Below are 27,440 nucleotides of genomic sequence, written 5' to 3'. Positions count from 1 at the left end.
TTACTTGTTATACAAGCATCACTGACTAAATATTCTAGTTACAAAACAACTAATTGTTCAGAAAACAATCTTAAAAGGATAGGGAAAAAGTAACAGGCCAAGCAGAAGGTATCAAAATAAATATTTATTAATACTGAAGCTTTATGTACACCTTTAAAAGCAAATGTGCAGATGTGAAGAATTACAAAAATCAATCTAAGATCCTTTCTCCCAAAGTATAAATGAACATTCAAGATCAGTAGTACCACTTACATTCAGAATTAAAAAAATGTGTCTTAATGGAATACAAGTAGTTATTTTAAATGTCATCCAGATATTCTTTACAGTTACAACTCTAAAAAGTACTAAGTGGTCAAAAAATCCAGAGCGCTGTGTTTTCATCTAATTAGTTGCGGTATACAAATATATTTCCATCTTTTTGTCCGGCCAACAAATGAGAATGTGTACCTGACCATTTAACGAAAGACCAATGTTGGTCAGAGATAGGTGGGAGGAGGGCAGTACAATGACCCAGAAGTAAGTCCCAGATGGCAATTGTTCCAGAAGTCAATACTGCCGCTGCAAAATGATCTTTCACATCACCTTCCAGGAACCTAATAGCAAGCAGAGAAGAAACAATTCAAATCATATATCAAAAGTTTTTCGAGTTAAGCCAAAGTCACGCTCCCCGAAGCAACAAGAACAGAAATACCTGGAAATGTGATGCCCATCTTTGAAATCCCAGGGCAGCTGGCAGGTGTGCTGTAGTTCCAGACACAACCGTGCGTCCGGGTCCCGGCTGTGTCTGATGCGTCCCGTGCCACCCGCACCCCAGCTCTCAGCAGCCTGCCTCCCACTCTTCAAGCGGGCCATGCTCCGACCACCTCAGTGTCTTGGCTCCTGCTGTTCCCTCTCCCGTGTGCTCACTTAGCAGGGCTGGGATTCTACCATCATGCAGGCACGTCGCCTCCCTAGAAAGGTCATCCCTCATCTCCCGTCTAGTGTAGGGCACACGTGTACTCTGCTCCCTATCATGTTATAGGTTTTATTTTCATAGCACTTTTCACTCATGAGATGATCCTGTTTCCATACTTGGTGGCTAGCTCTCCCACCAAGATGTACACATTGTAAAACAGGAATCTGTCTGTCTTTTAGAGACGGGGGCGCTGCAGTCAGTTGCCTGGATCTGAATTCTAGCAAAGTAAGAGCTCTGTGACCCTGGGCAAATTATTTAACTTCATCAGTAAAATAGGAATATGATAGGAGTACAGCAAAGTACTTAATACACGTTAAGGGCTTAATATAAATTAGTTGTTATTCCTCACTGCCACATCACCAGCATCTCGAAGAGTCAACCTTCAGTGAATGTTCTGAGTGAACCAAATGGTATTTTTTTTATCCCAGGCTCCCACCCAACTTTGTGTGACTGACTCCAGACACATCTGAAACTCCACAAAGTCTTCCTGACAGTCTCTCCCTAACCCTCCACTGCCAGTTAAGGTGCTCCCTCCATCCTGTGTGCTCCCAAACACTACAAGCCTCATGGCATTTTGTGTGCTGAACATTAGTCTCTAGTTGCCTCCTATTTCCATGAGATTAGAAACAGTAGTGCCCTCTACGGAACTGGCACCAGATAGGTATCAAGGTTTGCTAAATAAATGAGTTTGAAGAGTGACGAAGGAAATGCTTGATTGAATAGTTCTCTTTATCCTAAATTTCTAGGCCAGCGACTATGGTTCTCTCCCCAAATCCAAAGAAACGAGTTCTATACGTAAGCACGTATTGCAGATGACAGTCCTGAGGTTCTTGGTGAGCTAAGAACGTTTGCAGAAATGCCACTTCTGGCTAAGGGCACAGGGAGAGAGACCATCTTTTAGAACACTGATGCAGCAAGCTTGGCACAAGATCCCCAAAAAACACAGAAATATACATTGCACCTACCAAGGTTCCTTATCCTTGTAAACTGTTAAAGCTAGACTTTGTGATCTTGATTTACTAAATCTGTTTTCTGTCTCTGCTGTGCATTTCAAACAATAATAAAAGTAATCTCTAGGAATGACCCTTCTGGATGTAGCTAGGGTGGCCTAACAACACCAACACTACTTTAGAGCTCTAGAGAGCTCACAGAACACCTGGGATACCAATAACGGTATCACTGATAAATAGATCTTCTCATCAGTCAGTAGATAAATATCAATTGCTTGCACGATGGAGACTCGTCAGATTTCAAAGTAAAAGAGGCCTTCCCAAAGTAATATTTAAAACTTTCTTAATTTAGGTTTTACGGAAAGGACATTTTTGTAGAGAATATTAATTACTTAATTTGCATTTGAAATGTTTTTGTTATGGGAAAAACAGGGTTTGAATACACATAAAATAACCTATCCAACCCCATAATGGTGGGGATAAGAATGTAGGGAACCTGGGATTTGACTGAGATCTACTAAACTTTACACTTCTTCCTACTTGACATTCTTACTATGGTCTGCAGTATTTCATGTTTACCATTCATCTAAGTGACACGAGAACATCTGGTTTTTTGTATTTGCACACGTGCCTTCCAAAATGTCATACTCAGTGAACAGCAGCACACACTTGCCTTCCAGCCTGCCCTTGGGGAAGACAGTAGAGCATCACACCCACACTCAGGGTTGTCTTAGGGTTAATCACAATCAGCTGAAACACCGGGCTTCCCAACGGCTCACTCTCTTTGGCACAAGGATGGCTCAGGACAACAAACAGGAGCCCCTAATTTAAAAGAGAAATGAATAACCAAATAAATCAGCAAGAGTATGCTGGGAAAAAGAAAGGGTTGGCAGAGACAATACCAAAGAATTACAAGAATGATCAAAAGTCTCAAGTATCCAGGATTTAATCACTAAATGACTAGCTCATTTTTCTTTTTAGGCAAACTGTTGAGATGATCACTGAGCTGGCCTTCTGGCTTCTCTAGGACAGGGCTCAGTCAGTCTTGTAGGTGGGAACCTAGCTGATTCACCAGTTTCCTCCATCTTAGACACTACTAACATCTCATACCATCCATCTGGAGAAACGTCGTCATAGGGAAAGAGGGCATAGAGACATGCAAACGGAGTCCTCAAACTACAGATATTCATTGGCAAGTTGGTTTTTGAAAATTCAGAACACATTTTCCCATAAAAATAACCTTGTAAGTGGTGACTCAATTTCTAGGCCAGTCTGCATTGCCGATTTACGCTTATAGAACAAGAGTGACAAAAAAAAAAAAAGACACCATCACCTATGGTTGTTTCCATGGGAAAATGTGTTACAGACCTCTCCCGGTTTTAAAATTATATGATCTAATAATAACATGATTGTGTGTGGAGACATATATATCACACAGACATACACACACTCACGGTTGTATATGTATGTCATACATTGAAAGTAATTCTCTTTGGAGGTAAAATGGAGAAAATTAATTATGAACCATCTTAGGATTAGTAACATTCACTTCTACTTTATACATTTTCTAGAATGACTGAATTTTTATAATAAAATGAATTACTTTTATAATTAGAAAATCTAGTCAAGAAAAGGCTAGGGGCGCCTGTGTGGCTCAGTCAGTTAAGCACCCGACTTTGGCTCAGGTTATGATCTCGTGGTTCGGTCCGTGAGTTTGAGCCCTGTGTCGGCTCTGTGCTGACAGCTCTGAGCCTGGAGCCTGGAGCTTTGGATTCTGTGTCTCCCCCTCTCTCTGCCCCTCCCCTACTCACACTCTGTCTCTCTCTTAAAAAATAAACATTTAAAAATTTTTTAAATAAAAAAAGAAAGAAAGAAAAAGTTCGATGTCATATACTTAACTAGGGGTTGGCAATTATGGCCCACAGGCCACATCTGGCTCACTGCTTATCTCTATATGACCCACAAGCTAAGAATGATTTCTGCATTTTGAAATGGTTGAAAAAAAGAAGAAAAATATTTTATGATATATGGAAAATCATAGGAAATTCAAGTTCTGGAAGGTTTTAACATACAAAAAGTTTTACCTGGAACATGCTGTTTCATTTTATCTACGGCAGATTCTCTGCTACAGCAGTAGAGCAGAGCACTTACAAGAGAGACCATGTGGCCTGCCGACCTGAAGGTATTTACCATCTGGTCTTACTAACACAAAAACTTTGCCGATTCCTGCACTAAATTATTAAGTTATTTCCAGAGGTTGGCTTCATGGAGTTTTATCTACTATCTGAAACATTTCTGTGTTAAATGCTTTAGTATCAAATAGGTATTAGTGTTGTAGTAACAAAGATACAAAGTTATTTCAATGCCTAGTAGGTAAATGTAATAATTTCAGAGATGAATTCAACCCTGTTATTTTAAGGATGTAAAAAGGTAGCCTCAAGATAATGTGACAGATTATATAAGATCACACATCTTCTGAGTTCAATTCCACAGACCCAGCCAGGCCAGGGAAAGTTACAACCCGTGTATTCCAAGCGTGTGGTATTAATGCGCACGGGGTTGCCACTGAGGCTGCGAAAATCAGTCTCCATACAAGTGTGAAGCCACCCGCTACCGCCTCTGTTGTGGCTCGATGGTGGGTACTTAAGGGTTACCTCTGACTCCTGGACAGCTGCCTGCAGCCTGTTCAGATGTCCAAACTAGACTGTAAGTCAAGTCTATTAACACAATGGCTGAGAAGCTGTTTTCGTTTCTATGTGAAAACACTAAAGCCTAAGGGAAAAACACATCTAGGACCATTTAACCATCCTCTCTCAGGGTATGTGTTCACATCATAAATCATTTATGGCAATGCAGTTGAGAGCCAAGTCTGGTAACAGGCATGGTATTTCTTAGTACAAACTCACAGCTAGAAATAAACGTTTGCTCTTAGGACATACAGCCAGAAAATTTAGCAAGCCGTCACATTATACCAATACTTATTTTCATCCATAGATTTCAAGAAAGAACTAGGGTGCCTGGGTGACTCAGTTGGTTAAGCATCTGACTTTGCTTCAGGCCATGATCTCATGGTTTATGGGTTCCAGCCCCACATCGGGCTCTGTGCTGACAGCTCAGAGCCTGGAGCCTGCTTCAGATTCTGTGTCTCCTTCTCTCTCTGCCCCTCCTCCACTCATGCTCTGGGTCTCTCTTTCTCTCAAAAATGAATAAACGTTAACAAAAATTAAAAAAATAAAAAAAGGACAAACACTGTTATCCAATTTTGAAAAAGATACACAACAGAGAGGGTCTGTTAATTACTTCTTACTAAGTTACCGCTCTTACTCAGTGAGACCAACAGCCACACACAAAGCAGACACAAAGTGGTCCCAACAGATCACTACTTACCATTTCAGAATAGGCTTTGTGACAGACTGAAGCTTGGTAGGAATCACCAATGTGCATCTTTTTCAGGAGCTGACCAGTTTTTAAATTCCTTAGACACCAAAAATAAATAAGCTGATAACATTCTTCTAGCAAACTGGTTTTCACATAATATCCTGTTATTTATCACAGCATACTTTAGGAGGTGACCAAGGGAGAAACTAAGGGACACAGTACCTTAGTTTTGTTTAATTACATGTGTGTAGTTACATTTGTTTAGTTACAGACTGAGCTACAAATAGGGACCAGAGGATGACATTGCCAGTAGTTTAACTTGACAGTCCCGCCTGAGATTGAATCTGCTATGTCACTAGGAATAAACCTCTCCGGACTGCATGAGGAAAGTTTTCCTTTATCTTATTTGACTGGGTATTGGAATTAGGCACATGGTATGGCTCCAGCATTATGATTTTGTCACATTTCTTATTATGCCTAAATTTTCCTTGGAAGACAATGGTCAGGAAACCAAATTTATTTAGATAGGAGACTACACCTAAAATAGATTTAGAATTCTGTTTCTATTACCGTGTTTATACTAGAACTAGACCAACGTAACAAAGAAAGATGGGAAGACTGAGGTGGGGTAAAAAATGGAAAAAGGAAGAGAGAAGAGGGTGAATATAAAGAAGAAACAGTCTGGGGTGCCTGGGTGGCTCAGTCGGTTGAGCGTCTGACTTCAGCTCAGGTCATGATCTCATGGTTCTTGAGTTTCAGCCGTGCACCGGGCTCGGTGACAACAGCTCAGAGCCTGGAGGCTGCTTCGGATTGTGTGTCTCCCTCTCTCTGTGCCACTCCCTGGCTTGTGCTGTGTCTCTCTCTCAAAAATAAACATAAAAAATTTTAAAAAAAGAAAGAAAGAAGAAACACTTTGTTGGAACCACTTCTTAGCTTTACTGAGCATTTGTGACGTTGATAACTGCTCTATCATGGAACTCTACTGATGAAAACCCTCAGCTGACTTCCCCTTAACCAAAACATAGAGTCCATAATCTTTTTCATAGTATCTATAATCCTCACGAATCCTGTGCTACGATCCTACATTACTGTTCCCTATCATGCATATTCCTGGCTCTGCACCTTTGTTCAAGCTATCCTCCCAATGACCTCCCCAATCCTGACCAATTCCCATCTCTGTTACCGACCAATGAATGCCCTTCCATTCTTTATGGCCTCGATTATGTCCTGCCTCCAGCTAGCGGCAGGAGTTCAACTTAGACTCTCTGACTTCTCCCTGCCTACACCAACCCACAGAAATCTCTTCTCCTCCACTTCCCTTCATTACTGTCCTTGTGCCTCATTTTTAATTTAATATAGACTGTAACAGGGTGTAATGTATTCATTCAACAAATATTTCTGAATCTTCTGTGGACCAGGTTCTGTGTATAAAAACAAAAGACGGAAATCTAAATGCTCATGTACATATGCAAGGTTTTCCTTGCCGGGGACACCAATGGGTTTATCCCCTATAGAGGTTAACATATGCTCTATATTTAGTAACTGCTCTTTCCTCAAGTCCCAAAGTACTCTGTCCAAATTTCTATCACTTTGACCTTGTCTGAATTGTACAGGAATTGTATGCTTTGAATTGTAAATTGAATTGTAAAGCAATCTTACTGACTAGATTTTAGAGGCTTCGGAACAAGGATTCATATCTACATCTCTCACAGCAAACAGTATATAAGTAGAGACTCAAATATCCATTAATGATTGAAAGATGGGTGCTCAGTTAATATAGCTTAACCAAAATTAAATATTTAAACCTTCAGCAAGCTTCAAAAAGGGCCACTTGAATCTTGAGTATAATATGAATCACTTTAGACATTTAATACATCAGGAGTTAAACAGGAAAGGTGACCAACAAAGTACATAGAGCCCAAAAGGTAAATGAGAACTTTTGATAGACAATATGATCCATACATCTTTGAGTAAGTAGCCTACACAAGGTGTTAAGACAGGCCCTGAGAAAAACAAAAGGTATGTACCCATCTTCAAGGACTTCCATAACACAAAGTAGCATACGCTAAGTTAAAAAACAGAGGCAATATTGATTGGGGTGCCTAGATGGCTCAGTTGGTTAAGCATCCAACTCTTGGTTTCAGCTCAGGTCATGGTCTCACAGTTTGTGAGTTCAAGCTCTGCAATGGGCTCTGCGCTGACAGCACGAAACCTGCTTGGGATTCTCTCTCTCTCTCTCTCTCTCTCTCTCTCTCTCTCTCTGACCCTCCCTCCACTTGTGTTCTTTCTCTCTCTCAAAATAAGTAAATAAATTAAAAAAAATTTAAGGGCAATATTTAAAAACTTAAAAAAAAAGGCAATATGAGTTCAGAGAGGGAAACGTCAATGAAAGTTGAGGTATTACAACAGAGCTCAAAGCAACTATGGGACTGAAGATACCCCTTAAACTTAGAACTTACACTTTGAAGCTAAGTATAAAGGTTCCTCCTCAACCTCAAATTCTGTTGCAATCCATTATATATATAAAATGCTAAAAAAATTAGGATGGGAAGAAAACAGGGAGCTGAGGAGTATGGACTAGCTGGAGAGAAATTTTTGTACCAAGGCATTGGGGAAATGGAAGCTGAAGAAAAGCAAACATTGTGGGGAGGGGAGGGCTGGGAGGAAGAATGTTAATACAGTAAGAGTATGAAAGAAGATCTGGAGGTAGGATATTGATTGATGACAAGGAGACCGATTGCTAGATTATATTAATAGTTCAAGAACCAAATAATGAAGGTCCAGACTATTGAAATACCAGCAAGAACAGAAAAGACAACTTTGGTAAGGAATATTGTCCCCAAATTAGACCTCCATACACAAACACTGAGCTAATGCCAGAAGTGGAAACCTGCTGCTCTAGACAGTAGGGCCATCTGAAAACACAGTCTCCTGGCAGATTAGGACATGGTCATATTTCAGAGGCCCCCAGGTGGGGAGGGGACAAAGATTCTCTTAAGGACCATGCTCTCCTGGCTTATTCCTAGAGAGTTAGGGTTGGACAGGGCAGAACCAGTTAAAGGAGAGGGCTTCTGAGGGGGAAAAAAAAAAAAATTAATTTATTGTCTTAATACAAACTAACCTTGAAAGTACCTTTGGCTGGGTAAGGTTCTCCCCAGGGTAAGGAAAGAGAAGTGGCTGGGGACTCCTTGACTCTGGTTTCCCTATCACAAATTTGTTAACCTGGTTCCTCTAATCAGATATATTTTATAATTTTGGATTGTAGACAGTATGAATGACACATCACATAAACTCTGGATTCTGTTAGATTCCTCTAAAGAATATTGATTCCCCACCCCTAGTAAACAGTTAACTTGGCTTACCCAAAATTCCAAATGCTGAAAACCCAATTCAGTTCTTTTTGCCTTACCTGGGCTGCTTCAAGTCTGACCTGTACACATGTAGTTTAAAGGCTAGCCAGATTACCAGGTAAAGATTATAGCTCAGAATTTGAGGCTCATTCTTCAGCTCTCTCTTTATGGGGATTTCTCTTCCTCACTTGCTAGCTGCTGTGGTCACCCTGAACTCTGTCCTTTGGTTCTTTAAGTCAGGGCCAGAAGGTTTTCTCGCAGGCTTTTAGTCCCCCATGTGCAGACTAGGGCTTGCCCTCTGGCTAAAAGCTGTAGGAACAGGAACTTGCCTACTATTTCCTATTCACCACTCTCCAGTATCTTTCTTCTTTTTCTCATTCCCCAGTGCCTTCAGATAGTTGTTCTTTATACTTTGTGCAGAGTTTATAGTTATCTGAGGTAAAAAGAGTTGGTTTCATAAAAGCCATCAACCAGAAGGAGGAACAACTGTACATTTTTGACAATGGTAAAATTTCATTTACTTTGAAATAGTCTACTCGGACTGATCTTTTTTCCGAATGTCTGAATTAATATGATGTTCTTGTTGAGACAAGTATATGTCATCTGACAGGAAAAAACAAACACAATCATACTTACAGAGTCTCTAATCTTAACAACCCCATGAAATTGGAGGTATACCCTCATATAAGAGAAGAAACTGAGGCCCTCAAGAGAAAGCTTACCAAATAACAATGTTGTTCATTACAGTGGTCCCAAGCAGAGCTTCCTGCACCCCTTGCACCTCAGCAAAAGTTAGTACAGTCTCTTCAGGGGACATCAAAAATTGTTTTTCTTTGCTTCTGCATTTAAAACAGTATTAAAAATTAGCACTTTGTACCAAAGCAGTTTCTAAACAGCTCTTCTACATATTGCTGAGCTATCCATAACATGCACTAATCTGATACCAGAAAAAATTTCAACTAGAAAATGTGTATTCAAAACTTTCTACAATAAACATACACTACTTTTATATTCTCTACCTGGATATATTTGCAAGCACCTCAAATTCATCATATCCAAATTTAAACTTGCCAGGGGGGCCTGGGTGTCTAACTGACCCAGTAAAGCATCTTGTCCAACTCTTTATTTCGGCTCAGGTCATGCTCTCGGCTCAGGTCATGATCTCATGGTCATGAGATCGAACCCTGCATGGAGCTCCAAGCTGGGCATGAGGCCTGCTTAAGATTCTCTCTTTTCCTCTCCCTCTGCCCCTTCCCTGGACATATGCACTCTCTTTCTCTCTCAAAAAGACAAAACAAAACAAAAAACTTGCCACCTCTCTCTTTAAACATTGTGTTTCTTTCTGCATTCCCATCTAAGTGAATTGTACCACTGTCTACCCAGGTGACAAATGTAGAAACCTGGATGTTATCCTTGTCTCCTCCCTCTCTATCTACTCAATCACTAAGCCCTAATGATTTTAGTCTCCTCTTTCTCAAATCTGTCTGCTTCTTCTCATGTCCACTAATACTTTGCTAATTTAAGCAAGCAATTATTTGTCTCTTGCCAAGATTACTACAGGTCATGAATAAATAAGACGAGAAGGTCCATGACCTCTGTTATTACGAAACACAGGTAAATAATCACAATAAAGCATAACAGACACAGAGGATGTTATGAATTGCATTTGAAATATGCTGAATCTGAAATACCCACAAGATGTCTAATAAATAGGCACACAGATCTAAAGGCTGGGTTCAGAGCTAGAAATATACATTTATAAGTGGTCAGCACCTAAACAGTAATTTAAGGACTGGAAACCAAGTGCAGAACAAGAAAAGGGTCTAGGATCTGGAGGCACATGTGAAATCTGAGGGGCACATGGAGATTTCAAAGACTGAAGAAAGAATAAACTATGTTTGCTGAGCCTCTCCACTCCACTGGCTTCCTCCCTGCTACATCCAGCTTCCTCCTCTCTAAACCACTTCCACGAAACAGCCTAGTGTCGAGGCAGACCCTGCCATACGATACCTGCAGCCCAGAAAAACAAGAGGCTAGTGATCTGACCTTCTCTGAAAGCCTGTGATAAAAGCATTCTTTAATAATGAAAATCAACTTGGGGCGCCTGGGTGGCTCAGTCGGTTAAGCGGCCGACTTCGGCTCAGGTCATGATCTCGTGGTCCGTGAGTTCAAGCCCCGCGTCGGGCTCTGTGCCGACAGCTCAGAGCCTGGAGCCTGTTTCAGATTCTGTGTCTCCCTCTCTCTGACCCTTCCCTGTTCATGCTCTGTCTCTCTCTGTCTCAAAAATAAATCATTAAAAAAAAAAAAAAAAAAAAAAATTAAAAAAATAATGAAAATCAACCATCTTACCTTCCGTCTTCTGCAAATGTCATGATTTCTACTCGTTGGTCACAAAGGGTCCCACTGCTACTGACTAGCCTCCTCTCTGTCAGGCCAAGCACAGCTTTTATATTTCCAGAACTCAGTAGCACTTGCTTTTCACATCCACCATCAGAGGAACAAAGTAATGACCTAAACCAAGTATAAAAGAAAATTGGAGAAGAGTAAGCCTTTTTTTTTTTTTTATTTTCAAATATTTACTTTTGAGGGGGTGCCTGGGTGGCTCAGTGGGTTAAGCATCTGACTTCGGCTCAGGTCATGAACTCACGGTTCATGAGTTTGAGCCCCACATCGGGCTCTGTGCTGACAGCTCAGAGCCTGGAGTCTGCTTTGGAATCTGTGACTCCCTCTCTCTCTCTGCCCCTCCCCTGCTCTCACTCTGTCTCCCTAAAAATAAATAAACACTAAAAAATTTTTTTAAATTATTTATTTTTTTTTTAGCATATGTGCTGCCAAAGTGAGCACTTTTTAATTTATTTTTCAGAAAGAGAGTGTGTGTGCACACAGAGAAGGGGCAGAGAAAGAGGGAGACCAATAATCCAAGCAGTCTCTGTCCACACTGCCAGCAAAGTGCCCATTGCAGGACTCGAACCCAAAAACTGTGAGATCATGACCCAAGCCAAAAATCAAGAGTCAGACACTTAACCAACTGAGCTACCCAGGCACCTTTAATATGAAAGGACTAGGGGCGCCTGTGTGGCTCAGCCAGTTAAGCATCCGACTTTGGCTCAGGTCATGGTCTCGCGGTTTGTGGGTTTGAGCCCCGCATCAGGCTCTGTGCTGACAGCTCAGAGCCTGGAGCCTGCTCCAGATTCTGTGTCTCCTCCTCTCTCTGCCCCTCCCATGTTCATGCTCTATCTCTCACTGTCTCTCAATAATAAATAAACGTTAAAAAAAAAAAAAAAACCTTTATTTATTTTAATGTTTATTTATTTATTTTTGAGAGAAAGCATGCAAGGAAGGGGCAGAGAGAGAGGGAGATGAAGAATCCCAAGCAGGCTCTGTGCTGTGACTGCAGAGCCCGGTGCAGGCCTCAAACCCACAAACTGTGAGATCATGACCTGAGCCGAGATCAAGAGTCAGACGGATGCTTAACTGAATGAACCACCCAGGTGCCCCTAAGGTTCAATTTGTTTTTTTAATTTTTAAATGTTTATTTATTTTTGTGTGTGAGAGAGAGAGACAGATTGCAAGTGGGGGAGGGGCAGAGAGAGACTGAGACACAGAATCTGAAGCAGGCTCCAGGCTCTGAGCTGTCAGCACAGAGACCGACACGAGGCTCGAACTCACGAACCGTGAGATCATGACCTGGGCCAAGCTCAGACGCTTAACCAACTGAGCCACCCAGGCACCCCTCCTAAGGTCCAATTTTAAACGGAAACTTGAGTCAGGGATATAATTCTATCACTAGGTTTTTTTTGAAACAAATAGCTCTTGGATCTAAATTTAGATTCTTTCAAGATTCAAGCCTAGGTTATAACTTGTACTCAAAACAAGCTGACAGAGACAAAGATGAGGGAAAGAAAAAAATTACTCCTTGAGAGTTACATACCTGATTTCCCTGATTTCCAAATTTCCCAAAGCCACGCACACGAGGTTACAAACATCAGGCACTGGAACTATCTGTAACACTGGAACCTAGATAAAACAAAAATAGCCAAAAATTGAATTTGGTTGTTTCATTTTTTTTTTAACAATATAGTTTATTATTTAAAAAATTTTTTAAATTTACTTTTGAGAGACAGAGTGTGAGCAGGGGAGAAGTAGAGAGAGAGGGAGACACAGAATCTGAAACAGGCTCCAGGCTCTGAGCTGTCAGCACAGATTCCAACATGGGGCTCGAACTCATGAACCACAAGATCATGATCTGAGCCAAAGTCAGACACTTAACCGACTGAGCCACCCAGGTGCCCCTGGTTGTTTAATTTTTAATTAATCTAAATTTTCCAAAATCTGTCACATTCCCTTCTATTCTCACTGTACCAGGATAGTTTCAAACACTGAACAAAAGTTTAGCAAACACCCTCTTTTTATAAGCTGCAAATCCAAATAAGTTATAGGCAAAACCATGTATATAGCAGCACTTACTTAATGAAATCTACAGTTCTAGTAATAAAGGAAAATTTAAATAAATTCTGGCAGAAGTGGACAAAGGGAACATCATGCAGTCATTTAAAATAAGTTTATTCACATAAATAAATATTTATTGACCACCACTATACAAAGCACAGTGCTAAAAGCTATGGATATACCAAAGAACAAGAATGAAATTTGCTAAGAGTAGATCATAAATGTTCTCACCAAAAACAAACAAACAAACAAACAAACAAAAACTATGTGAGCTGATGCATGTTAATGAACTCGATTGTTGTGGGAGTGCTTTCTATATATAATATATCAAATCATCACAGTGTACACCTTAAATATATTACAATTTTGTCAATATTACTTCAGTAAAGGTGGAGAAATAAATAAAACTCAAAATAAAGTATGAAGAATATGTAGAGGGGCGCCTGGGTGGCTCAGGTCATGATCTCACAGTTTATGAGTTCAAGCTCCCGCTTCGGGCCCCGTGCTAACAGCTGAGCCTGGAGCCTGCTTCAGACTCTGTGTCTCCCTCTCTCTCTGGAGCCCCCAACTTGTACTCCGTCTCTCTCTAAAATAAATAACCATTACAACTTTTTTAAAATTAAAATTAAAAAAAAAAAGAATTATGTAAAAATAAGGAAAAATGTTTGTATAAGTGAGAAAAGGCAAATTTAAAAATTTTAAGCACATTAGGACTGCAAGCACGTAAGATACATATGAAGGTGGACAAAGACTAGAAGAAAATATATTAAGAAAGGAAGCAAGAAAAATGTTTTGATGAGGGGTAAGGAATACAAGTATCAGCAAATTTAGAAGTCAGAAAAGACACGAAATTCTAAGCTTCTCCAACATATCTAGTATAAAAATCCATTTCCCGAAAAACAGGCGATAAAGCGAACCAGAGCACAACATTAACTGTAGAATCCAGATGGTAGGCATATGGGTACTCACTGTACAACTTGTCTCTATGTTTGACAATCTGCATAATGAAATGTTGGAAAAAATTACTGATCCCTCTGTTCTGCCTTACATGGTTGTAGGTCCCATTCTTGGTAAGCTGCCCATCTATATTACCACGTAAATAATTGCAAAGACCTCTCCCAGCTCTAAGATTCTGACTTACCTCTGTAAAGTGCCAGGAATAAAGTTTTTCCCACTGCCAAGTATCTAGAGGTTTCCAAAGAGAAACTACGTATTCACAGGCAGTTATGATACATGGCTCTTTGAAACCGGCTATTTCCCACCACATGGCACTCACGTCCACGGAACAGGAACCAGAAGGATTCTGAAATAAATAGCAACAACACTTATGTTAAAGGGATACTTGGGGTCTGTTTTTGTTTGTTTGTTTTTAATGTTTATTTATTTTTGAGAGACAAAGAGAGACAGAGCATAGCGGGGGAGGGGCAGAGAGAAAGAGAGACACAGAATCTGAAGCAGGCTCCAGGCTCTGAACTGTCAGCACACAGCCTGATGTAGGGCTCGAACTCACAAGCGGTGAGATCATGACCTGAGCCAAAGTTGGATGCTCAACCGACTGAGCCTCTGAGGCGCCCCACTTGGGGTCTGTTTTATGAATAGAATATGAATATAGAATATGAATATGAAAAGTGCTGGGTTCCAAGGATTAAATGAAATACTAAGTAAATGTAATTAAAGTTTTATACAGGTCAAAGCTGGCTTAGTTGGTGGAGCAAGTGACCCCCGATTTTGGGGTTGTGAGTTTGAGCCCCACATTGGGTGGAGAGATTACTTAAAAATAAAATCTTAGGGGGCACATGCATGGCTCAGTTGGTTAAGCACCCAACTTTGGCTCAGGTCATGATCTCACGGCTCATGAGTTCAAGCCCTACATCGGGCTCTGTGTTGACAATTCGGAGCCTAGAGCCTGCTTCGGATTCTGTGTCTCCTTCTTTCTCTGCCCCTCCCCTTTTTGCGTGCACGCTCTCTCTTTCTCAAAAATAAACATTAAAAAATTTATAAAAATAAAATCTTTAAAAAAATTTTTTTTAATGTTTATTTATTTTTGAGAGAGAGAGAGAGAGAGAGAGAGAGAGAGAAGGAAAGAGAGCCAGCAAGGGAGGGGAGAGAGAGAGGGAGACAGAATCCGAAGCAGGCTCCAGGCTCTGAGCTGTCAGCACAGAGCCTGATGTGGGGCTCGAAACCACGAACTGTGAGATCATGACTTGAGCCAAAGTCAGACGCTTAGCCAACTAAGTCACCCAGGAGCCCCCAAAATAAATAAAATCTTAAAAGGAAGGAAAGAAAGAAAGAAAGAAAGAAAGAAAGAAAGAAAGAAAGCTTTGTGAGTCTTATGTAACTAAAAAAAATTGCCCCCACACACTTATATCATGATGGATCTAAAAATGTGTAGCTCCAGAATGGAACAGATTCAGATTTAATCACAAAACATGGCCCATAAGAACTTGCCCATTTGGAAATGAAACATCCTGATGAACCACCCACGGGTTGAAGAGGGAATAAAAATGAAACAACATGGGGGTTAAGGGCACCAACTTCCCGCGTAGTCAAAAATCTGCATATAACTTTTGATTTCCCCAAAACTTAACTACATTAATAGCCTACTATTGGAAGGAAGCATTACTGATAATGGAAACAGTCAATCAACACATATTCATGTGTTATATGTATTATGTACTGTATATAATAAAGTATAGAGAAAAGAAAACGCTATTAAGAAAATCATAAGATGGGGTGCCTGGGTGGCTTAGTCGGTTAGGCGTCTGACTCTTGATTTTGGCTCAGGCCATGATCTCATGAGGTTGAGCCTCACGTCAGGCTCTGTGCTGGCAATGCAGAGCCTGCTTAGGATTCTCTCTCTCTTCCTCTCTCTGCCCCTCCCCCACCTGTGCTTTTCTCTTTTTCTCTCTCTCTCAAAATAAACTTAAAATAAAAAAAAAGAAAATCATAAGGAAGAGAATATACATTACAATTCTGTAAAAGAATTCTAATGTGTTTACTGAAAAAAGATCTGCATGTAAGTGGGCTTTTGCAGTTCAAACCCATGTTGTTCAAGAGTCCACTGTATTTCCACATGAGCAAGGAGAGCACTGTGTATCCAAACACACAGAGCATGGCAAAGTGGTATTTCCAAAAGAAATTTACAATCATAAAGGCATTTATCAGAAAAGAAGAAAAATAAAAATAAAGAAAACAGCTCAAAAAGGTAGTGAAACAACAATGAAAGTAAGCACAATGAAAAAGAAAAGAATTATTAAGGATAAAAACAGAAACAAATGAAATAGGAAACAAAAAAACTAATTAACAATCAATACAACCAAAAGCGTTGTAGACCAACAGAATGGAAAATCTCTTAAGTTTGATGCAGGAAAAAAAGTACTTTAGAAAATGGGGAATTGGGAGAGAGGTTTAACCGAATATACACAGACAAAAAAACTAGAATAATAAATAACTTTTTACCTACAAATTAGAAAATACAAATGAAATGGTTGATTCTTTAAGAAAGAAACCAAGTTATTAAAATGGACTCAAGAATAACTTTGAAATGACTATTACTATGTATCTTTTATACCAAAGGAATCTGGAGCTCAGAGGGTAAATAATTTGCCTCAGGTCACACACTAGTAGTTGGCAGAAAGAGTTTATGTGGGTTTGAATCTCTTTCTTTTACACCAGTTGTTCTCAACTGGGGGAATTTCGCAAACTTTCCCTGGTGGGTATCTAGCCATACCTGCAGACATTTTTGGTTATCATAACTCGGGATGGGGGTGCTAGTGGCTCTATAGATAAGGCAGGGCTGCTGCTAAATGTCCTACAATGCACAGGACCGCCCCTGCAATAAAGAATTATCCAGCCCCAAATGTCCAGATTGCTCAGATTGAGAAACCCTGCTCTGTATCATGCTACTTCAAGCACTACATACAAAGAGTTAACTAGGAGACAGGTCCAATCCACTTCTCTGGATTTACTAAAATATCATTAACAAAATAATGTAACTTACATTTCTCAGAGTTAGACACACACACACACACCCCACATAGCATATGAAAGATTAACCATTCATTATAATCTGGAACCACTACCTATTTTCTTATAAATCACAAGTGATCCTTCTAGAAACTACGGCATTTGGAAAGGAGGATCATGAATGACTTTCTCTCTGTCAAGATGCCTGATTTACATTTAGACACAAAGTTGAGTTAGCTTAAGTTGTTCTTGGCAATAGCTTGACATATAAACTTCTTCTGGAGAAGATCTCAAGATATAAATACAGCTAAGTATTGTGAAAAACAAAGAGTTTACAGGTTTTTTCTGAATCTGTTTCGCCAAGTTCGTTTAACAGTGCTAAATTAAGAATGCGAAGATACAGATCAAATTCATCCTAATTTTCCTATGAATTCATTAAATTTTTTACATGTAAGACACACGACACACCAAAAGGGAACGGTCTTCTGACCTTTAACTTCGAAACCAATTGTAGGTGGCCTGGGATTAAGCCATTACAAGCAGGAAGGTCTGCAACTTCAGTCTGTGAAAATAAAAGTCACACTGTTAATCTATGCTTTATAGATGATATCTGCCCACCCTGCTCCTTCATCGTGTCTACTCAATATGTGTTATTTCCTCTGATAACAGCAGCAAAGCCCTATATGCAAATGATTCCTTGATGACAAAGGGAATAGGATCCCCCATTCCCATATAAACACATTTTATATTAACCTTAAATTTCCCCCAACTGAACTTAATGGTTACAGTGAAATCATAACAAAGAAGCACATTCAACCATTCCTAAACACTGAGGAGCCAATGTGTAAGAAAGTCATGCTGCCCATATTCGCTAAGATCTTTCATTCCATCATAGAAAAATCTTACCGTGGAAGTGGACCGTACCTGCTCAGTAGACTGTTTCCACGACTCCACGTGCATATTTCCACACAGCTGATTTTCTTCGGAAGTGACTGACTCAGTGGGAAGAAGTTTTGCTTGGGAACCAGAATCATTGCCACAGGAAGGCTGTCCTTCCCGACCTGACACAACCGGGCTGCCATCTGATTTTGAGGGGCTGGCCCAACTGTCGCCTTGCTTCCGATCACAGTCTTTCAAGTGAGGAAGTTGGGGTACAGAGTAAGTTGATCCAACCACCTCCGTGGACACTCTTTCACAGCGTGCTTGGGAGCCAAAAGCTGGAGTAGTGCCTAGGATGGGGAAGGCGGGCGAACACACATCTGCCATCAGTCTGTCATTATCCTCAGGGGTGACGGTATTGAAAGGAGTGAAAAGTACTATGGATGAAGAAAGGCCCTTCTTCTGAGGCTGGCTTGTTGGGTTTGGTGTTTTAGGTTGTGCTTTTCCTGGGAGAACAAGAATTTCCTCTTCCAAGTCCTCCATTTCAATATCAATTTGTGTAGGTGTCATTTCTTCCAAAACAACACAGTTTCCCTCCTTAAGGAGCTTATCCCCATACATTTTTGATACAAAAGGCTCCACTGATTTTTCTGATTGGGACTTCAGTTTCTTAAGCTTAAGAGGTCCAAAGTCTTCATCAGGTAACTGAAAATCTGTGGTTTTGAGAACAGAGGACAGTTGCTTTAAACTTAGCATCTCATTCTTAGGAAATGAAGCCCTGAATGCAGCAGAATCCAAAGCCAAATAAGCATTATTTCTGGAAGAAAGGGAGTCCTCTTTTTGACGATCATCTTTCTTCCCTAAAATAGAAAGGAACAGCGGTAACAGCAAACATCCAATACCCAACCAAAAGTGAGCTTCTGAACTCCAAGACAGTGCAAAATGCTTGTTCTCTTCCCACCCATGACTCTGAAACCTATGAGCGGGTTCAAGAATCAGCCACAGGTTGGTGGTTAACTAGCAGTTCTCCTTTTGTAGCATCAAAAACAGCATGGTGCTGATGACACTAGCTGCAAGAAGACCAGGGTCTAGTCCCTGCTCTGCCACTGATCTGCCATGATCTTAGGCAAGTCAATTCACTTCATTTTCCCTTGTCTCTCATACGGGAACTGGACTAAGAATCTCTTCAGTCCTTTCTGTTCTAAAACTATGATTCCAACAGACTACCAGAACACAGTCTACAAAACGCTGGCCCTTCTCACTGAAGGAAACGTAAGTCTCCCTTTCAAGCAGAGTAATTTACTATTTAAAAAAATGTTTACCTATTTTTGAGAAAGAGACAGAGTGCCACCAGGGAGGCGCAGAGAGACAGAGAGGGAGACACAGAATCTGAAGTAGGCTCCAGGCTCTGAGTTGTCAGCACAGACCCTGATGGGGGTCTTGAACCCATGAACCGCGATATCATAACCTGAAGTCAGATGCTTAACCAACTGAGCCATCCAAGCACCCCAATAATTTACTACACTTAAAGCAGCTGGAATTCTATACCATGCAACATGTAGACCCAGTTGGCCCAACCACCTCTGCAGACACTTTTTCAGAGCATGTTTGGGAGCCAAACGCTGGAGTAGTGCCTGGGATGGGGAAAGCTGTCTCCACCAACTTATAAATGAATAAACTGTGGCACATACTTAGGGAATATTATTCAGCCATAAAAAAGGACGAAGTATAGATACATGCTGTGATGTGGATGAATCTCAAAAATCAGCTAAGTGAAAGCAGCCAGACACAAAAAAGTCACATAGTGTATAATTCCTTTAATATGAAATATCCAAAACAAGTAAACTCACAGAGAGAGAATATAGAGTGGTGGTTGCCAGGCACTAGGGTGGAAAGGAAATAGAGAGCAACTGCCTAATGGGCATGAGGTGTCCTTCTGGAGTGATGAACATGTTTTGGAACTAGGTAGGGGGCATGGTGGCACAAGAATGTACTAAATGCCAGTACATCATTCACTTGATTCAAAATGGTCCATTTTATGTTAAGATCACCTCAAGAAAAAAAAAATTAATGTTTATTTTTTACTTTAGAGAAAGACAGAGAGAGAGGACAAGTGGGGGAGGGTCAGAGAGAGGAGACACAGAATCTGAAACAGGCTCCAGGCTCTGAGCTGTCAGCACAGAGCCCGATGCGGGGCTCAAACCCACAAACCATGAGATCATGACCTGAGCCAAAGTCAGATGCTTAACCGATTGAACCACCCAGGCACCCTGAGAAAAAAATGTTTAATGTAGCAGCAGGTTACTAAATCCACAGCAGAGTATTTCAAAGTATACAAAAAGAAGTTTCTAGATTATTACTAGATTGCCCTACTTTCTGATTGCTTTGTATTCTTGTTGGCTTAAAGAGGATAATAAAAGAGTCATAATGATTACAGGTTTTTAACTAATTAAAAATAAATTAAGTATTTAATTAATTATAGCTCATAGACCAAAACCTGTGTCCAATGATATAGACAGTTGGCTGCCTGTTTTTGTAAATGAAGTTTTACTGGAACACATTATATACTGTCTGTGGCTACTCTGCCACTATACTTGACTAGCTATGACCGAGCACAAAGACAAATACTATTTGGCCCTTTACAGAAAGTTTGCTGATGTCTACTATAGAACCAGAGTGAATTATCTAGTTGTTTTGCTCAGTGTATCATATGTGATTAATTCCTGAGGAAATGAATAAAAAAGTGTAAATTATGTCACTCGTTGTTCTCCAATATTTTGTATCCCACAGATCTCCCAAGACGCTATATTTGATATTTTACCCAAAAAAAGTTGGTTGGATGTATTGCATTTTATTACTCAGTCATTCCTAAGAAAGTTTGTCAAAGGACTCCTACTCGGACACACATTTCATTTCACCTCAAAAACACTTTCTCTGTAGGTTATACAACTTCCCTCTAGGGATAAAGATTGTGTTGTACCTGAATAGATACTAATTTTAGATGAAAATCTCATACATTTTCCTTTTCCATGTCAACTTTTCAATCACATTAGTGAATTCTGGCATCACAGAGCCAGGTCTGAATCCCGGCTCTGTAATTTTAATGAATTAAAGCCACTTTCATGAATTAAAGTCACTTTAATCTCCTTGTGCCTTAAGTTTCCTCGTCTGTAAACCGAGGGTAAAAACAGACTCTGCCTCATGTAGGGTTGCTGTGATGATGCAAGGAGTTAGTGTTCGCACAACATTTAGAAAATACCAGGGACACAATTAAGTGTTGGCTATCATCATCATCATCATCATCATCATCATCAACTGCACTTAGATTTACCTTTAATTCTCTTCTTACCATGAATAATTGCCTTTCCATTCTGCTCTTTGTTCAAGGCAACTTCTTCCTTGGATCTATTAACACCTGATGTGCCAAAAGTTGGCAAAAGGAGTTCACCATCATCTAATACAGGGGTGCAGATTGACTTTGTTTTTCTTCCGTGTCTCCTACCAGATGGCTGGATAACTGCCTTCCTGGAAAGGTTATCTTTAGGGGGCCCAAGGGGAGAGTTGACTTCAGTTGAAGAGGGACGTTTCTGAGGACTTCCTGAACTTGGTTGTCTTGTGCATGTGTCAGAGGTCCTAATTCCACTCTGGTCAGTTTCTTCACTGGGAAGGTTTAAATTTTTAGTTGCCTCCTTACTTTTATTTTTATACCCTTTCTTTTTGACACCCAAATGATTTTGAATTACAACTTCCAGGGCTACTTTTCTCTGGTAACTTGACATGCTTCGTGTTGTTCTAACATAATATTCTGCGGGAAATGGAAGGCCTTCGAGCATTGTGCAAGAATGTGTTTGATTTTCTGCAGAAGCAGGAGAGATTACTTCTGGGCTAAGCCTCTTAGACTGACTTACAACCTCTTTTTCCTGAGGACTTTCATTTCTATCATCAAGAGTGTTATGGGGAGATTTTAAACACTCCTCTGTGTGATTCTGTCCTTTTAAATTTTGGTTTCCATTTGCTGATAAGTTATTGTAAGCGAATTCATTCACAGAGCAGAAATTATCTGTCTCTAAGTCAGGACTTCTAGGCAGCTGGCCACTTGCACTTACAGCTTTATTTACCTCTGGGTTATCTGTAGAGACAGTCATTTTTTGGTCTTGTGCCTCCAGGTTTACAGGTGAAGCAGGGATAATGTTTTTTAAACCATGAGTAATGAGTTCACAGTCGCCTTTAGGAGGCTTATGTTCAAGGTGCTGACCACTACTGTTATTTGATGGAGTAAATGAAGCAAGTGTAGACACTGTGGGGAAATGATTTCCTCTTACGAGTGCATCAACAACTCTTTGTGGTTTGGTAGTTGGTGGAGTTAATACACCCCTTACGTTAGTTTCTGTCACTGGTGCTGGAGAATCCAGAATGTCACACGTAGAATTTGAAAGGTAAGTTCTTCCAGTTACAGGTGTTCTAGGATTCTCTCTATTGATTTCTTCCAGTTCCTTTAGTCTTTTTCCAGAGAGTATGAGTGAATCCGTGTCAAAGAAAGATTCTCTCGCCTGTGAAGTAAATGTTCTCTGCTGCTGCTTTCTTCTCTTTGGCAACTTACTCTGCCTTTTCTCACCACTAGGACCACTGACCTGGTAGGGAAAATGTTCTTGGATATCACTTTGTATATGTAATCTTTCCACGGGGCCATGTCCAAGGTTGAAGGACTCAGGCTCAATGTCAAGTGTGATAGGTGTCTTTTCTCCAGTTTCTTCATCCAGATGGGTGCTGATTTGTAATGTCTCACAAGGAGATACTTTATTTTTAGATTCTGAGGAGAAAAAAATATATAATTAATATTTTTCTTATTAATTAAAAAAAATTTTTTTGAAGTTAATTTATTTTGAGAGACAGAGAGAGCGAACGAAGGAGGAGCAGAGAGAGAGGGGGAGAGAGGGAATCCCAAGCAGGCTCTGCACTGCCAATGCAGAGCCCGACACGGGGCTTGAGCTCATGAGCCATGAGATCATGACCTGAGCCAAAGTCAGATGCTTAACCAACCGAGCCACCCAGGTGCCCCAAGTGATTTTAATACCACCTTTCTATTTCAATAGCCCCCAATTTTATGATTATAAATTACCTATTAACATGAGTAATGACCATTGTTTTTTTAGAATACTTCTAGCTAGATTTTTTTCCTCTGTACATATAGAAGTGCTTAATCAAAAAAAAAAAAAAAACCTTTCCAATATTTACACAATAAATATAATTTCTAAAAGTTGAAAGGGGAAAAGATCAACTAAACAATTCAACCAAAAAAAAAACCAAAAAACAGTTCATTGATTACAGATGGGAGAAAATTTATGAAATATGCATCTGATAAGCATCTAATAGCTAGAATATATTAAGAACAGTTATAATTGAACAAAAAGACATATAACCTAATTAAAATATTGGCAAAGGACTTGAGTAGATACTTCTCTGAAGAAAATATACAAATGGCCAACAAGCCATAAGATGTTCCATATCATTAGTCACTAGGAAACACAAATCCAAACCACCATGAGATACCACTTCACACCCACCAGGATGGTTATAATTTTAAAAACAGAAAATGGGGGCGCCTGGGTGGCTCAGTTGGTTAGGTGTCCGACTTCGGCTCAGGTCATGATCTCACAGTTCGTGGGTTTGAGCCCCGCGTCGGGCTCTGTGCTGACAGCTCAGAGCCTGGAGCCTGTTTCAGATTCTGTGTCTCCCTCTTTCTCTCTCCTCCCCCGCTCATGCTCTGTCTCTCTCTTCTCAAAAATAAATAAACGTTAAAAAATTAAAAAAACAAAAACAAAAACAGAAAATGACAAATGGTGGTGAGGATGTGTAGAAACAGGAATCCTTGTGCATCATGGTGGGAATGTTAAATGGTACTGATGTTGTAGAAAAGAGTTTGGCAATTTCTCAAAAAGTTAAACAGAGAATTACCATATGACCCCACAATTCCGTTCCTAAGTATGTACCCAAAAGAACTGAAAAAATACATCTATATAAACACTTGCAGATGAATGTTCATAGCAGCATAATAGCCAAAATTCATAACAAGCAGAAAGTAGAAACAACCCATATATCCACCAACTGATGAATGGATACATGAATCATGGCACATCATCTATCCAATGGAATAGGACTCAGCTGCACAAAGGAGTGAAGTGCTGACGCATGCTTGGATGTGTGTATGCAGGCATGACTGCTGGAAACTTCACGCTAAGTGGAAGAAGTCAATCACAAAAGGTCACACAGTGTATGCCTCCATTCACATGAAATGCCCAGAATAGGTAAATCCACAGAGAAAGTAGGTTAGTGGTTGCCAGGGGTTACGGGTAGGATGGCTACAAGGCTTCTTTTGGGGATGGTGAAAACATGCTGGAATTAGATGGTGATGAGGGTTGCATAGTCTTGTGAGTACACAAAGAACCAGTGAATTATACATACTCTTTAAAAAGAGTCTATGGCTAGTCTTTATCTTTTGGCTGTGAGAAAAAGAACCACAACCAAATATACCCGGAAAATGAATAATAAAGCAAGCATAAGTAAACGGGCTAGCTTCACCTGAGTGGTTTAGCTGTGGTGAAATGTCGTGCTGGAACAAGCAATCATGTTCTTCTGCTGTTTTCTTAACAGAATTCTTAACCTTCTCAGCTCTTTGGGCACGCTAGAGAAAACAAAAACAGCTTTTTTTTGTTCCGTTCCAAAAACGGAACAAATTTAAGACAAAGAAGGTTTATCTTAAAGCTTTATTATTAGGAAGAATTGTTTGTATGTAGTTCATACTGTGATACCTCAATTTGAGAGAATAAGATTCACTTACCTGGAGGCGGGCCAGCGTCTTGCTGTATTCCCTTTTCAAGAATGCTAACTTTTCCTTCAACTGGAAGAAAAACAGCAAACAATGCTGAGCAGGTGGAAAGAAAGAGTCAGAGAGAAGGGACACAGTGTCTATCAGACCCGAGTGTGCAGGGCTTAGTAGGTCCCTCAGCAGCAGACGGCGGAGGAGTAGCAGGCACCCACACTTTCAGTTCTCACAAAGCACCAACCTTTCCAGTATCTTAGCACCTTTACATAAACTGTTCCCACCACCTGAAGCATTTCCTGCCCAACTCATTTTGCTAAGTCCTTCTGATTCCTCAAGCCTCAACTTAATTTTACTTCCCTTGGGTAGACTTCTAGGTCCTTCCCGAAATCAAGGTTAGACATGCCACCTCTCTGCTGTGCTTCCTTTATCACAGTACTTATTATATCCACTATGCTGTCTGTTTACTTCTGTTCCCCCTTCTCACTGTGAGATCCCTGGCAGCAGGAGCTGGCATCCTCAGACATTCAATCAACAAATGCATCTCTTGTCAGGTATAAACACCGTGTGTCAGTTATTGTTTCAGGCGCTAAAGATAGAGTGGTCAAGCTTAGGCAGAGTGAGGGATGCAGATAATTAACAAAAAAACGCATACACAGATAAGATGATATCACATGGTAATCAGTACCCAGATCAACAGGGAGATGTGAGAGTGCCTGATCTACTTTTTTTTTTTTTAATGTTTTTTATTTATTTTTGAGACAGAGAGAGACAAAGCATGAACAGGGGAGGGGCAGAGAGAGAGGGAGACACAGAATCCGAAGCAGGCTCCGGGCTCTGAGCTGTCAGTACAGAGCCTCACGTGGGGCTCGAACCCACGAACCATGAGATCATGACCTGAGCTGAAGCCGGACGCTTAACTGACTGAGCCACCCAGGCGCCTCTGCCTGATCTACTTTAGGTAGCGTGGCCAGAGAGGCATTTCTGAGGACTACCATTTGAGCCCAAACCTGAAGGAAGAAGAAGCTGGCTTTAAGAAGGTCCAAGAAAGGGGCACATTTGAGCCCAAACCTGAAGGAGGAAGGAGCTGGCTTTAAGAAGGTCCAAGAAAGGGGCATGTGTGTAGTTCAGTCAGTTAAGCATGACTCTTGATCTTGGCTCAGGTCATCATCTCAGTTCCTGAGTTCCAGCCCCGCGTCGGGCTCTGCACTGACGGTGTGGATGGAGCCTGCTTGGAGTTCTTTCTCCCTCTCTCTCTGCCCCTACCCCACTCCTGCACTCTCTCTCTCTCTCTCTCTCAAAATAAATAAATTAAAAAAAAAAAAAAAAAAAAAAAAAGAAGATCTAAGGGAAAGCAATTCACCCAAGATCACACAGTTTATAAATGGTATGATCCAAAACCATACAGTTGAGTTCTAGAATCTGTGCTCTTTTTTTTAAGTTTATTTATTTATTTTGAGAGAGACCGAGAAAGAGCAAGAACGGGGAAGGGCAGAGAGAGAGAGGGAGAGAAAGAGAATCCCAAGCAGGCCCCGTGCTTCATCACAGAGCTGGAGGCAGGGCTTGAATCCACAAACCATTAGATGATGACCTGAGCGGAAACCAAGAGTCCAACACTTAACCAGTTGAGCCACTCAGGCATCCCTAGGATCTGTGCTCTTAACCTCTGTGCTAGACTGCTTCTCACAGGGTCCTCTTTATCACCAACCTTATCATCATCTGAGAATTATTTTGTTGACTTGGAAATGACCTATCTCACTCCCCACGGGAAGGTAAACTAAGAAGACTGATGAGTTAATATGAAGAGTTTAGCACAAAGCCTCAAACAGCCAGCACAAGATACATTCAAGTTAACATCATCAGCACTAGCACAAGATGGCATGAATAAGGACGGTCGGTCAGAGCATCTACAGTAGAAGCAAAATCTGGAAACAACCTCAAAGTCTCTCAGCAGAGTAATGTCTCAAGACAAGAATGCACTTCCGTTAATACGTAACACTACACAGAAGCCAGATTAACATGTATCGACATGGATGAAACACGGATAAGTAAAAAGGACGTTGTAGAACCATTCAGATCATACCATTTACGAACAAAAAGATACACATCACTTTTTGGTGGCCAGGGAATAAATCACACCCCTCCAATCCCCCCACCTCCGTCCATTGCACACACGAAAAGATCCGAAGCACCGGCTGTTCAGAGATTTCCCTAAGGGAGTGGGTGGGAGAAGCCAAGGGTGAGAAAGAGTGTGGGAGTGAAGAGGATGTCAAAGGGGACTTTGGCTTTATCCAGTTTTACATTTCGTACGTATTTAGGCATTGCTGCTGTAAGAAAATTTGTTCTTTAAATGCCACCACGTGAGCTCAGCATTCTTCCATCCATACGTTCACCCCCGCTGCGTCCAGAGGTCAGAGATCACTGCCTACCCGGGACCGCAGAGGAAACACACGCCTAAAGCCTGCGCAAGGGGTCAGAGTTCCGACTCAGCCCTTCCCTCACACCCCGGCACCTTTTCCTTTTCCTCATAGCTGAGAGGTTTCCCGGGAGGCTCTTCCATCGGGCCGCGGCCGAACGGAAGGAACAGCCGTCGCCGGCCCCGGGCCTGCAGACACGAGGATGCCGACTGGCCTTGGGCCCCGGAGGCACCCGGGAAGGAAACTCTGCGCCCGGGATCTTCCCCAGGGCGCTAC

The 27,440-nt window shown here is 40.9% G+C and overlaps 1 protein-coding gene across 1 annotated transcript; it reads right to left on the bottom strand.

Annotated features, from left to right (window-relative positions):
* Positions 1-109: 109 nt before the first annotated feature.
* On the bottom strand, positions 110-27,440 carry PALB2 (partner and localizer of BRCA2). Its single transcript, XM_042922448.1, has 13 exons — positions 27,260-27,440; positions 24,766-24,825; positions 24,507-24,609; positions 21,277-22,737; positions 17,973-18,787; positions 17,539-17,610; positions 14,224-14,385; positions 12,565-12,650; positions 10,983-11,144; positions 9,356-9,472; positions 5,293-5,380; positions 2,579-2,727; positions 110-593 (listed from the first exon to the last, which is right to left on the bottom strand). Exons 1-13 carry the CDS (start codon positions 27,305-27,307, stop codon positions 386-388), a joined length of 3,531 nt encoding a protein of 1,176 aa, XP_042778382.1. The 5' UTR covers positions 27,308-27,440; the 3' UTR covers positions 110-385.

The sequence above is a fragment of the Panthera leo genome, chromosome E3 (genome assembly GCF_018350215.1).
Source record: "Panthera leo isolate Ple1 chromosome E3, P.leo_Ple1_pat1.1, whole genome shotgun sequence".
In the NCBI taxonomy this organism is placed as follows: Eukaryota; Metazoa; Chordata; class Mammalia; order Carnivora; family Felidae; genus Panthera; species Panthera leo.
This window is presented reverse-complemented; position numbering and strand designations above follow the sequence as displayed.